The sequence below is a fragment of the Triturus cristatus genome, chromosome 6 (assembly GCF_964204655.1).
Source record: "Triturus cristatus chromosome 6, aTriCri1.1, whole genome shotgun sequence".
Classification (NCBI taxonomy): domain Eukaryota; kingdom Metazoa; phylum Chordata; class Amphibia; order Caudata; family Salamandridae; genus Triturus; species Triturus cristatus.
Window position 1 is genome coordinate 529341881 of NC_140589.1, and position 14813 is coordinate 529356693.

The 14813-nt window shown below is 39.9% G+C and overlaps 1 protein-coding gene across 2 annotated transcripts in view; it reads right to left on the minus strand.

The window, feature by feature from the left end:
• Positions 1-14813, minus strand: part of COL12A1 (collagen type XII alpha 1 chain) — a 344609-nt gene that overhangs the window by 175581 nt on the left and 154215 nt on the right. For both annotated transcript variants that reach the window (XM_085610958.1, XM_085610959.1), the window contains exons 18-23: positions 12356-12505; positions 12150-12269; positions 11869-12033; positions 9649-9795; positions 6934-7073; positions 5549-5678 (exon numbers count right to left, since the gene is read on the minus strand). In XM_085610958.1, the coding sequence (XP_085467084.1) occupies positions 5549-5678; positions 6934-7073; positions 9649-9795; positions 11869-12033; positions 12150-12269; positions 12356-12505 (852 nt within the window). The remainder of the gene's footprint in view (positions 1-5548; positions 5679-6933; positions 7074-9648; positions 9796-11868; positions 12034-12149; positions 12270-12355; positions 12506-14813) is intronic.

Sequence of the window (14813 nt, forward strand, 5' to 3'; positions counted from 1 at the left end):
CTTAAAAGTGGGTTTCATATCTACTTTGTGCTGATAGGTTCAACTTGGGTGCATACACAAACCCATCCCCATACGGAAATAGCAGAATCTGATGCACAGAGTCAAGTAACTGGACATTTTTTCGCACTAATGTAGAATAGCACATACAAATACAGCTGTAGGTGTAGGGACAGGAGGATAGTTGTTCCCGGGAGTCGGCAGGAGGATGGCCACTGGAAAGTAGTAAATAACCACAAAGTCAGAACTTCATGGGTGTTCACAGCTTCTCCCAGTAGTGTTTCGCACTTAGTTGAAAATCTATTCTTACTGGCAAAAGTCTAGTGCATGTACAAACAGACATAAAAAAACAATTAAACAAAGCCGGAGGGTAGGTGTTCAGGAATCTCACCACCAGAGAAAATGTTTTCTTGGTATAGAAAAATAATAAATGTTTGATGTAGTTATAACCATTTAATCACAATTGCATGTGCCTGTGCTGTGGACCACCTTCAGGGATTATTGTTAAGTAATAATGATGTAGATGTATGACTTGTGCAGATGTTCACAATTACTTGAAAAGGTCCTGAAACTGTATGAATAAACCTATACTGAATACATTTCTGACTTAAAACTAAAATCCTAGGTTATATGCTGTCCAAAATCCTTTTCAATAAGTGTCAACCAGTGGAATCCATGTGTGTATGTGTGTGTGTGTCTATATGCGTGCAGGCGTGTATGTGTGTCGTCATTGTGTCAGAATGTTCCCCACTACAGTGGCATCAATAAATCCCCACTTGTAGTAATACAAATAGTGAGAACATGTAAATAAAATGTGAAGTAAACGGAACCAATAAGGCCCTTCTTGTGAGTGAACAAGGACAAGAACAAGTCCCTAGCTCAGTATGTGGATCAAGTGTTGCACTATAAACATGTACAATAATGGTGGGGTTTTAAGCTCTTGAGTGCCCATGACGAGATGGTCTCGTCATGGGCCGCGGTTGCGCTGTGCCCATGATGAGACTATCTCGTCATGAACCCCGCCCGCTAATGAAAGGGCCGGCACAGGGCGGGGCACTCAAGGGGTTAACCCATCCAATTGTTTAGAAAAAACAGTAATCACAAAACAACAATAATTGCAACATATATCCCACTGGCATATAGTGATTCCAAGATCTCACACTAGCGTATGGATGCACCAGAGACAGTAATGCAGAAAACATTTCAAAATATACAAAATCAATTTTTATTCATAATTTGTTAAACACAATCAAAACGCATTTAAAAACATCTTTGCAAACAATCAATATTTGTAACACACTTGAGTCGGTGATTAAAAACAAGAAACCACAACTGTCGACGTGACGTTTCGGTGAGATTAGGATCTACCACCTTCTTCAGGACAGAGTTTTCTATTAAAATATCTCGGATGAATGTGTCCCCTGTATGATTCCGATGGAAAACATTCTTCCAACATGATTTATGGTTAAAATAAGGAATGTCCTTCTTATGTGGTACTATTCCTTTGTAAAATACGTTTGTAGGAGCCACCGATAGATTTGTAGCTAATTAATAGCGACCATTAAAAAACCCAGTAACCTTTCATCACAAAACAGGTGAGCCGTGATTAGGCTTCCACTTGTTGATTTTTCGATGTTCGCCCTTTGGCGAGTTTGTACTGGTTATGTTGCTTTCTTGATGGTGCAACTCAAAAGGATATGAATTTGGTAAAAATATTCCGGCCTCCCTACAGCCTACGAACGTCTTCCGGGTCAGGACCCGGAAGACGTTCCTTTTTTTAATGGTTGGTTTTAATGTTGGCTTTTTAATGGTCTTTTAATAGTCAAGTGTGTTACAAATGTTGATTGTTGGCAAAGATGTTTTTAAATGCGTTTTGATTGTTTTTAATAAATTATGAATCAAAATTGATTTTGTATATTTTGGAACATTGTTTTCTGCATTACTGTCTATTGTGCATCCATACGCTAGTGTGACATCTTGGAATCACTATATGCCAGTGGGATATATGTTGCAATTATTGTTCTTTTGTGATTACTGTTTTTTCTAAACAATTGGATGCGTTAAAACCCCACCATTATTGTACATGTTTATAGTGCAACACTTAATCCACATACTGAGCTAGGGACTTGTTCTTTTCCTTGTTTAGTCACCCCGCCCCTATAGCCAATAATAGGGTTACTCCTCCTTGTTTAGTTCCTTCTTGTGAGTGGCCACTTTAATTCTGATGGACCTAGTAATGCCAGTTACCGACGCACTCTCCCATAATGCCTGCAGTACCTAATGGGTGTGCGAAATTTTTGTCCTTTGCTTTCGCATAATAATGTGAAATTATGGGAAAATTATGGAAAATTTCTCTCCTGCTCTTTAACTTCGCCATGAATGATGACGGAATTGCGCCATATGGCATAATGGCGTCTGTAAGAAATTGGGGTTGTTGGTTGACTGGGGTGTGAGCCCAGCGTAATTTCGGGAATTTCATGTAACAAGTGTAACATGGAAATGACGCAAAATTATGGGCGTAATTTATATTTCACTCAGGCCAAGTATTTGAAATTCACATATGGGTGTGAATGTCAACTCCCATAGGATTCCGAAGTAGTGACTTTGCCTCCACCAGTTCCTTCATGAAAGACTATTGCCTCTTGGATGCTGCTACTACCGGCAGTACACACAAGATTGCATAATTGACCTATATACAGGTCCACATGATTTCCAACTACCTTTACTCCAAACTCTTTTAAATTACTGTTTAGCTGATTCAGGTTTTCCCTCATGGCCTCCTCTGTTACAGCCATGAGACTCTATAACAGCAGCTGACAGGACGAGTGCACCCGGCAGCCGCAGTGCTAATGCTCTGCATTTCACAGCTGGCAGGTGTTCCTCGAGTTCAAGGGAGGAGGTGGTGGAAGTGTGCTCGAGGTCTGGACTACATTCCAGGAGAGCCACAAATCACCGATGATCGACCTGGGGGTTTCAGAGAGCTGTAAACGGTCTGTGATACCATCTGAAGACGCCTCCAGAGGTTTCCATCCGTGTCAAGGATGCCTGGGAGCTCAAGGCGCTAATGTCTTTACTTGTGAAATATTTCAACCAGGGGGCACAGAATGTAAATTTCTTTCCAACAAGGCAAACAAATATTGCCCATGCACATGGTTAAATATATGGAGAATAACAAACCCATGGCAACAGTTTGTTTGCAAAGCAAAACTTGTAGGTTGATAATAAAAGCAGTACTCTACAGAAGTAAACATAATCACACAGTCGATGTCTGCTTATGAAGGACGTCTTTGAGTAAGTCTACCATCAAGATTTAAATCCCAAGGAATAGGCACTTCCATTTATGGCCTTTGGGTTTCAGCTTTGTTGTCTCAGGGAAGGAAATCTGAGGTCCTGTTCCTGAAACATCAGAGGTTCTAAAATTAGGGCAAATCTTTTTTTTTCCACCATATTGTTTTTTGTGCAATGCTTAATAGGGAACTGCTTTTGCTCCAGCACGACGATGAGAAAAATGGACCGTGCAACTATTATTTAACATAAGCAAATCTCTTTTTTTATTAAAAATCATTGGAAGTGTGTAATAGTGATTTTAGCAAAGAAATCTTACTTGACGAATAGCCTTTAAAGAAAAGAGCAAATTGGTTTTGCACAACTATTGTTGTTATGTAACAAAAATGGATATAACTGAGTGTTCAATTTAGTCCAATCTTTCACATTAGAAATATTGGTAAAATATCACACAAATACATCATAATTTGAGTCACTATGCGTGGTCCACATTTTCCCTGGTGCAAATACTGTTAGCTCCTTTCCCTACTACAAAAGCAGCAAAAATGGTGCAAATAGATTAGTCCTGGTGTTCTTTTGCACCGTCGTGAAGCTTCTTTAATACGGCCCTCCTATCACCATCAGACCTCCAATACTGACTCTGCGTGGTGGTGGATGCTTGTACGGGTGGTGCGGACAAAGTTTGCATAAACCCTAGCAATCTGATGATGACCTTGGTGGATAGATCACCTGCACATAGCATGTGGGTAGCACCAGTAGTGCAAGTGTAGATTTCCCACTCCTTTTCAAGACTCAGCCTCATCACTCGCTTTAGGGCTGTGGAGCATTGAGATGTTTAATACATGGTAAAATAAATTATAATGAGATTGAATCAATTAACTATAATCACGTTGTAGAAACACATAATTTAGTGCAATTTCGCATTCAATGATCTAAGACTGGGTTGATAAAGTGAGCCTTTCTTTTTCCAGCCAAATAAGACAGTAGGAAATCATATAATAGCAAAGAGGACTTAACCTCATTTTTCACAAAAACTAACGAGGAGAGGATATAGAGAAGATAAATAAGGAAGGGCAGGAATGATGACAAAAACAGCAAGTAGCATAATAAGAACAGTGGAAAGAAGCAATGTCATAGTATAAAGGAGACTATGTGAATGCATCTGAAGTACGTCTAAATATAATATGGATCAGAATTTTACTGACAAGTATAAACACCTTGACACATATTGCGATACTACTGATGTTTAGAGGGGTCACTTCTAAATATATTTTGAGCCACTGTATTTTATACCATAGAATATCTCTACTGACCTTTTCAAACTGGAATCTATAGTGAGGTACAGCCAGCAATTGGCCCGAGGTCAAGGTATTCATTAATAATTGCATTATGCAGTTGATCAAAGCAAAATACATTTATATTAGTTTAATAATCCCATTTCCAAATATGAGACAGTTTGACCTTACTGTTTTTTGTCTCATTGGTAATTCGGGTTTATGAAATGACACCTCACGTGCAGATGTACTCCTCTAGATGGGCGCATACACACACACACACAAACACACGCACACACATACACACTAACAAAAACACACGTCTGTCAGTAATCCTTGGATCTACTTTATAAAGAGTAATCTTGTTTAGTTCTCCCGATGGTCAGGCTCTTCAAATCTACAGATAGTGCTGTGGCACAACTTGTAAACAACTCCATCACCCACAAACAAAGATTAATCACAGAGTCGGATTTTTACACCGGTGGCTAAGCAGGTAGTGGATTCACGCTGCTGGGTTTCTGATGGTGCTAGTACTTGTATTTCAGTTGAATTTGACATTGGCACCTTTTAATGGAAGCCTGATATCAATAAGTGGCCCAACATAAGGACACTTCTGAGTGGTTGCACATAAACGAGTCGCATCTCTCGTGAGGAAAGACGACTCCTAAAGTGATTCAACAACTTCTTCATAGATTGATACATCTGGCTATGGCAGTGGCGTAGCAAGGGGGGGCGGTCCACCCCCTGCTCTTTAGTGTGGCTGCCACGGGGCAGCAAACCCAGGGACCGCCCTGGGCGGTCTAAGGTCTAGTTACGCCACTGGGCTATGGTGACCAAATGTTTTCATTTGTTCATACTAACCACCAAAGACAAACAGACAAAATTAATCTTTGTAAACCGGAAACCTCATGATTGTTTGCAAAACTTAGTTGAGAAAATTTCTGTCAGACATGGATAATACAATGGATCTCTAAAAAAATGGTTGAACTTACAGGTTGTTTCTGTCCCAGCCAGAGGGTCGCTGATTTCAGTTCCTTCTACAGAATACACATTGACATAATATTCTGTTTCTGGTTTCAAATCGACCAAGACTGTGGTAGTTTGAGTTCCTCGTACATACACCTGCATAAAAATAAAGAACATCAGTGTTTAGAAATGTCCTACTAAATCAGCTCAAACCCAGACATGAGTGATTACACCAGAGACGATAATAGGTAATGGTTGTACATGTAACATTAGTAATAGGCTCACAAAGACAGAGGCACCCGTGTATTTCATGACAAAGCAACATGTTAGATCACAATTATGTCAGGATGAGTAGCATGCAATGGTGTTCCAATGAACACGGAAACAATGTGCATATAAAGCAAGGCAATCTGAACCTTTCAGCTGTGGAAGCAGGGCAAATAGCTATGTTCCAGCTGTAGATTATCCATATCTTAGGTTGCAATCGGTGTGGGCTCTAGTCTTAGCTCATCTGGAATGCACCAATAGTTTGTATGAATCTATCTGACCTATCAACACAGATGCCCACAGCATGGGAATATGCCGTAGGAGGATCCTGTAACCCAGTTTATGATTCTCCAGTGCAGAGAACATGAGTTTCCTTAACAAAATATTTTCATTGACTCACTATTCCTTCGTATACAGTGCTGAAATCATTCAACATGGTTCATCAAGCATCCTACAACAGAAAACAACTATTCCTTATCTTTAACTTTCACCACAGGTCGCCTTCACATGCGTTGCGTTTGGCTCGTGACTTGTTAGTCCACATAGTGGTGAAGTGGCTGAACTTCAGAAACATTCCAGTGAAATACCTTGAGAAATTTCTTGGGCGGGTGTAGTCTGAACAAAGCATGAGCCAGTTGATTCTTCCACCACTTACATATGTCAACATAAATGAACACTTCCAACATTCACTCACAAGACATTTTCTTTCTTTGTTTTCATTATAAACAATTAAAGAATAATAAGTTGTAGAGTTCACAAGCATGTCTTTCTACTTCAAAATGTAGAGATCACAAACATTATGGAATCAAGTAAATACCACGCTAAAGTCTAAATGAGCCTATGTTGTAACCATGGCAGACCTTATGCCATCTCAAGAGTATTGGAAGCAATACTTTGGTAATTATATCAAGACGATAATTTGGTTGATACAAAAGTGGAAAATTCCCCATTTCTTTTTTTCCTTGTTTACTCAAATGCTGTCTTGCTCTTTCAATAGTCATTCAAGAAGGCTGTCATTCATTAAAAAATATTCGACTTCTGTATCCGATGGCATACCAGGTAGAGCATGGTTTTGGCAGCAGAGTCGTGAATTAGTACCACGGCAATGGAAAACCTTGTTGTACTTTTTGAGACAAGTACTCACCTCTTGGGGTCTGCCTCCAGCAACAGGATAGTATTCAACTTTGAATCTTTCCACACTTTGAGAAGGTGGGACCCAAGTAACTCTGAAGGAACGGGGTGTTGGTTCAGAGGTAACAAGATCGGAGGGAGGGTTCAAGCCACCTATATGTATAAAGAAAGAGTGTTGATGAATTGCTTATGTAAGAATGTTAAATATTTATGAGAAACAACTATTGTATTTTGAACATAGCAAACCACTATTCATACTCAATTGCATTGTCAGAAATTTGGGTACTAATTTGGAAGAGGAGTACCCCTACCACCTTAATAAATCAACTCAGGTTAGGTCAAAAAAGAGCTATGAGAGAAATGTATGCTAAGTTCAAGCAGCACCTGTAATTTTGAAATAAAAACACAACACAATAAATTCCTGAGGCCAATTTATGAAAATGGAGAAAACAGTTAATGAGCAAAAAGACACAAAGATCATCAAAACAAGTAAAGGAGAACCAGAGAAATGATGACAAGTAAAAGTAAAGCACCAATCAGACGTCACAGTGAAGGTCGGATACACCAAGTGGAGCATCTCAGTCAAAGAGTTTATCTTCTGACTTAGTCTCTGAAATGGAAGTCTAAACATTCCAGTGATGAAAGGTCCAAGGCTGTAGATGGCAAGAATCCCTCGAAGTCGTATACGGTTGTCATTGAACTCCCACAGGAGCTGTTTGTTTTGGTGCCAAAGGCTTAAAACATGGCCAAACCAGAGTTCATGGCTGCCTAGGATTTGCTACCTCTCTGCGGTCCACGTTTTTGTCTCTAGTCTTAATCACTTTTTTGGAAGTTGAAAATCCATCCCTAGCCCGCTGAACTAGATTTTATTATGGCAAAAAGCTCTGAGGATTTGTTATCGGCCTTGGATGCCAAGCAAGCCCCAGCACTTTGTGCAGTGTATTCTTGTGAGCATTAAAGTACTTTTTATTTACAAAGTAAAGTACTCAGTGGAAATTGATCTTATTGACTATTATCACCATGTAAACTATACTCTGAATATCTAATCCACCTCACCTTCTTAAATAAGCATTGGACTGCTTTGTCCAGCTCCTCTGACAGAGTCAAGTGCTGGAGAGGAGTACTTGATTAGCCAATTTGGGGTCCAATATTACCGTGGCCACAGGCGACTCCATTTGATGCAACTGGATCCCAAAAACCCTGAATGGCCTAGTGTCCCCAGAAACCGGTTGGCACAAGGGGTGTGACTCTGTCCAGGTTTATGACATTGAGACTGATTTGGAAAACTCATTGTATACCCATAGAGTGCCCATTGGGAAATCTATCCCAGCCATAAGGATCAAAGTGTGATGGGTTGAATCATCAAAGTAAATATAGAAAAGCACGGAAGTAACTGGGGAATACACTAATGTCACGTTTACTAAATCAGGATATTGGGGCATTTTCTAAATATATGTACAGCAAGAGATATGTTAAGGTAAAATATTTGTAAAATCTAAAATATATTGAATTTGTATTGTTGAAATATTCACCATATTTAACCTTTGATAAAGAGTTAAACATGTTGCTCTAAACCAAATAAAGAAATAAAGGCCACATGTGTGACTGATTCAATTAGGAACTTGTAAAGGGTGATGTACAAATGTGTATCAGACACATTTAGCGATTGTTAATGGAGTCACAATTGACCTACCTCATCAATATTCATGAGGTAGGTCACAATTAGTGACCCATTGGGAATCGCAAACAACACAGGGATGGTGGCCTGCTGGGGACAGCAGACCACCATTTCTGTGTTTGCTTTTAAATAAGGCACCTTTTATTTTTTTTAAGGTTGCCAATTATCCCTAAAGGAAAACAGGATGTGTTTCAAAAATAAAAATGAAATGTTTCAGGTTCATTATTTGCTCTTGAAAAACATTTTTGTATCCATTCACAAAGGGAAAGGGATTCCCCAGGGACCCTTTTCCATTTGCGACTGGCTTACCACCTACTTGAAGTAGGCGGTAAACTACGAATGTTTTGAAACCGCATTCCAGCCACATACAATTCTTACATCCCCCTGTGACTCCCTGTTAGGAAGGGACGCCCTTGACACACCTCTTCTTAATACTGACTTGCAAACGCTATTTTGCGAGTCGGTAATAGGCTACCAACTCAGAAAATATGGTTACTACATGGCAAACGCTCTTTAGCAGTCACAACCAGTCCAATTCTCTATTTGCGACCACTAAAACTTGTTGAACATGTAGCCCTAGGTATCTAGAGCACTTTGAGACTTAACGATCAATTATGTTACTCAGAAAATTGAGATATGACTCTCAAATGTAGTTCCAGGATCTTTGTTGACCAACACAGGAGCCAAGAATAGTGGAAGGTATTCAAATCCAAAGTACAGCAGTGTGGCATATTCGTTCATCATTTTGAAGAAACTAAAATCTAGACAGTCGTAATTCATCCCATCTCTGGGAAGCGTACGTTTTTGAAGGTGTTCCGTCCGCTTCACATAAAATATGCAGATTTCTGTTTTGTGCCACTTAATGAACGCAGAACTTTCAGCTCATTTGGAGCTGGAGCACACCTCATGATGGGAAATATGAGCTCACAGGTCACTTTTGCAAAGAAAAAAGGAACATTTTGGAATAAATTAACCTGACTATGAAAAGAGAAAAATGTCCATAAACAAAAATAAATTAACAAACATAATACTGGAGTTAAAGGAACTCACCAGGGCCTTTTACACTGTTACACACATTATCGGTGAGGTCTTTAACAATGTTTGTGAGAAGAGAGAAGTCTGCAACATTGTACATGTAGATCTCATCGGGGTCTGACGCAATCTCTTTCAATTCATTTTCATCAGCATTTTTAATACCTGAAGAAAAATAAATAAAGAATTTAGAAGGGAAAGGGACTCTTTCATCCAGGAAGGCTCCTCTCATCCAATAGGAGCCCACACTAATGATACACAAATCAACAAGCCCTACATTGTTCTTGCTGCAGCCTGTCAAGTGTTCATCAAATGTTTATTAAATCAGACCTGTTATTCTTATGCTTTTAAAAAAAAGAAATGTATTTCAGCGTACTTTTTCATTAATTAAGCTCGCACAAGTGTTGGCGGGAAATGACGGAGTCTTAAGTACGAATAGTGAGCATGGGTGTTATCTGCGCATCATGGAGCCCCTCGTGGTGGAACCCCTGATAGCATATGACTGGAGAGCGGCTTCCAAGTTGGTGTTGACAAGGAATGGTGCAGAGAACTTACATTACTGAATTGCAGGGGACATTGTGATTGAAAACGAAAAATGGCAGCCTTTAGCTTACAATAAACGTAGATAGCCTTCACCTATGTGCATCCATTTTAATTCCTATCCACGGTGGGTAACTTCTTTGGCAATTATTGTCCTTTAAGCCTCCTCTGATCAGTGGAGTCCTCAGTCACATCATGCTCTTCTTTGCCTTCTCTGCTTTGTATCCCAAGCTATGCCACATGCCTATGTTGACAATCCCAATGCGTTGGAAGATCTGTGTCTAATCAGAGACAATTTTTGATTTAATATTCTTATGAATAAGGGAGCAATATTGCTACTCACAATGCTTCTAAGATCAAAAGGATAAGGCCAGGTTAGAGCCCATCAACTGTAATTTACTGGGCACAGTGATAGAACTGGTTTCAGGTTTATTGCCTGTTTCTGACACTATATCATATTTATGCAGCTGTTTGCACCAGAGAGGTCTTCTCTATATGTAGTGAAGGCTGACAGAGTTATATAATGCTCAATAAGAGACATTTGCACAGATACGTCTTTACAAATACACATCTCAGTGCAAAAATTTGCGTTGGAAAGTCAATTTGATGAATATACCGATGTGTAATTGTCATTCACTTAGTTAATTTGGGGTTTATTCCAGAAACAATAGTACAGTCCATGTAAGGGGTGAAGAGCTTAGCAGCTAGTTCAATGAGTTTAGCACACATATTTCAGCCTGAAACGCCACTGTTAAGTGCATTATCAGAGGGAGCGGAAGCAGAGGCAGGATCCAGCCTGTTTTTCTTGGCCCTTGCTATGTCTTACTGGACAGTCGGCTGGATCTGGAAATCAAATCTAATATGGTGAGCCCCATCAGGCCACTCGGAACCGTACACTAAATCCTCCCAGCACGCCTACTTCCAGGTAATATAAGACACGGTAATTCCCCCAAATTTTCATTGGTGTCCAGGTAAAGAATCAAACATGGGATTTCTATTTTATGATGAGAATAAGAAAATATCTGTTTGATTAATATCAGGGGTTTTAGTCCACTCAAAGAAAAATCCACTGATATGTTATGAAATGTCGTTTTTAGTTCACAATAATACTCTATTGCTTATGGATGAACACTGTCTTGTTTGTTCTGCTTGGAAGGTCTTATAGTGAGGCCACTAGGAAGGGGTTCAATAGCCTGTGAAGATTTGGGCTACGAGCTTAAGACTGAATTTATGTAAATAATGAAACATTTGCATTGTAATTCTGAGCGATAGTTCAACGTATCATTGTTTATTCGGTTTGAGGAGCCAATAGTTCACACTGAAAACTGATGCATACCAAAGGAAAATGTCACAGAGGCATGCTGGATCCGAGGATGTGTGATTCAGACAGTCCAGGCTAAACAGTGCAAGGTTTTAACTGCACTTTGTATTGAAAGAGTTGGAAAAGGAGTGGCGTCTGGTGCTTAAAGATGTACCACCGCAAAGAAACATTACAGCACTAAACAAGGAACTTTTGAATCCCTCGGACTGATTTTGTACGGGTATGCACTGAGTTAGAAAAGCTTAGGCTCTAACCCTAATTCTTCTGATGCACGATGGTGTACAGAGAGCAGTAAAACCTTGGTGGGCATGTATCCACAATTCACAATCAACAGTCTCTCCATCCCATGCTTAGAGTTCCCCCCCAGATCCACTTACCCACAGCATAAACCTCTATCCCTTCATCACGAATTCTCTTTGATGGCGCAACAATGTCGTCTTGTGATTTGCCGTCAGTGAGAAGGATTGCAATCTTGCGCGCTTTCTCTCTCATACCAGCCTCTGGCCTGAAGTTGTTCTGCAGGATGAACTTTAGAGCCAGTCCTAGTGCAAAACAGGAGATGAATATTAGCTGTCTGCTCCGAATCAAAAACAGCAGACACAGAACACTGGCCTCTGGCAACAGGGAACTTTTGCAAACGTTCAAGAGCATAACTTGCCGGTAAGTGTGTTGCCTCCTTTGTAGGGTAGGTTTGCAACTGCATCCATTAAGCTCTTCTTGGTTCTATGAGCATTCAGCTGCCATTCTGTTCTGGGATCACCGCTGTACTGGGAGAGAGCTGAGAGGAGAATAGAAACATCAGTCAGAATGATACCATGGTTGTCATTTAGAACAGCGACAAAGATCCTCTCCATCCGCTCTTACCGATTTGGACTCTGTCGCTTCCAATGTCAAATACTTCAACCACACGCGCAATGAAGCTTCGGACTATTTTAAAGTTGGGTCTCCCAATACTCCATGAGCCATCCACCAGCAGGACGATGTCAGCTTGACCTTTCGTTGTGCACTCCAAGCCTGCCATAGCACATAGAGACAAGTAAGCTATGTTTCACTCACTGCATACATTAACATTGGCAGTGCAAGTACCTGCCAAAAGCACACACTTCAAGACAGGTACCTGGTGAATGCTTTATTGCTGCATCTCTTTAACATTATGCATTGAGAGCAACTCTTTCTTTTATCAGGGTTGACTGCTTTTAATCTTACCTATATCGCTTATATTGTACAATTCTAATTTGCATAATCAATATATTTTAAATGTCATGCAGCAATTACATGTGACGACTCACAGGTGAATCAGAAATGGCGAGAAAATGACTAGGTTTTGCCTAAAGATGTCCTTTACCTAAAGTCTAGAGTGAAAATAGAACTATCCTACCCACAACACCCAATGTAAACTGTTCTGTACTGTAACCTTATTTCCATCTTTATTCAAAGAAATCAGGGTTTTCAGGCAAAAAGGGTGCACATCAAAAACATCAGCATTTCTGAACTGTGCATTTGATTAGACAACCGTTTGTGCGTAAGATGAGCTGGGATTTTTGATTTAACAGCAAATATAAATTGGTTAATAGCATTTGAATTTATAATTATAAAAAAACAGAAATTATTTTGGAATCCACAGCCTAGTATTCGACTTGAAGTTTAAAAGTAAAATTGTTATTGTGATTTTAAAATTAAAAATAAAGATAACACTATTGCGGTGACAATGGTATACTAATAGTGTTGGGTAGAGAATTAAAGGGGAAGTGCTATTTGAATTTATAAAATAATGTGGCACACAAAAAGATAATTTAAGATAAAAAGCATTGGAAAATAGTGTGATACATCTAATTCTAATAAAGCTTTAGTTTATTAAGGTTTATAAAAAGTGAGAGTGTAAATGGAATTGTTATTTGTTTCTAAAAAGTAACACAAATATTTTTGAATAAACACGTGAAGGCTATATTTATTTTGGAGGTAAAATATCTCCATAAACAATCTTGTGCATAGAAAAACATAGCTAAAAAGTCAACACATGTGTTCCCATCATGATGATAAGCTTTAGGAGATGTTTTAGGTATTTCCTCAAAGAATCATAATGGAAGGAAACCATGCGTTCCCAAATTTGCCTACACATAAAATGAAATACTATAAGGATTTAATATGAATTTGAAAAAAACGTTGTGTTTGTTATGGCAAAATTGCACTTAGTGCAAAAGCCTTAGGCTTACTGGCCACAGAAGGTTATGTGAGTCTACTCCGTTTGACCTGACAGTCAGTGCTTTAAATGGGCCGGTACTCACCAGTGCTGAGTACGGACACTTACAATTCTCTCCAGTTGAGAACCGGAACTTCTCGGCTGAGGAGAGTACCGGCACTCATAATGGCAGCTGAGCATGCTCAGTGGAGTTGGAATATTGAGCAGTGCAGGTGCTGCTCAACTGCTAGTGCTACTGTTGCTGACGACAGAGTGGAGCTTTTATATGCACTACTCTGTGCAGCCCTGCCGACTCCAGTGGCACCCACGTCTTATCTCCCTCTCTTGACCCACAGGTGGACCCGCCCATCGCGTCATTAGTTGTGGCAAATGTGCCGACCAACTTGCATTTCCTGCAGCCAACAAATGCGAGAGTCGCTGCTGCCTGGAAACACACACTACGCACCTTTTATTTTTGACTCAGTGATGCAGGTGCAAAATGCATTTGATATTAACATGCCCTACAACCTCTCTAGTCACTCAGCCTATAGTTCTCAAATTATTGTAGCACCAAACTGGACTCTAGCACATTTGCCTTGGCCTGTTTAGAAAGCTGAGTTGCACTCTCCAGCAGAGGCAGGTTCGGCTTTAGGGCAGTGTGACTGGTGCAGCCGCACGGGGCGCTGACCTGGGAAGGGGGCGCTGTGTTTAGCAATAACTTACGATTTAAAAACCCCTTCAGCAGAGTTACTTGTGCATCCAGTTTACAGGCAGCATAAAAAATGTCAAGATAACTCTTTTGATAATATTCGTGCTAGAGAGGGATCAGAGTTTTTTCTAGGGGAAGATTTGACTAGCCATAAAGTGGTGCAGAGGGTTAATAGGCCTGCTGCAAAGAATGCGTACCTAGCAGATCACATATGTCTTTTTTTATGTGGGTAGCAGAGTGGATTACTGCTATTGTCACAGAGATCCTTTTGTTACCACAGTTCATAAGATACAACCCTAATACAAAGCAATGAGTGTTACAAACTGTCATGAAAGAGCTGCATGCAAACTGCATTAGTAGGTTAGGACGTTCTGATTTTTCCCCATAGTCTTTCGTTATCTATACCTAATGTTGCTGAAAAGTGTTTGTTTTGG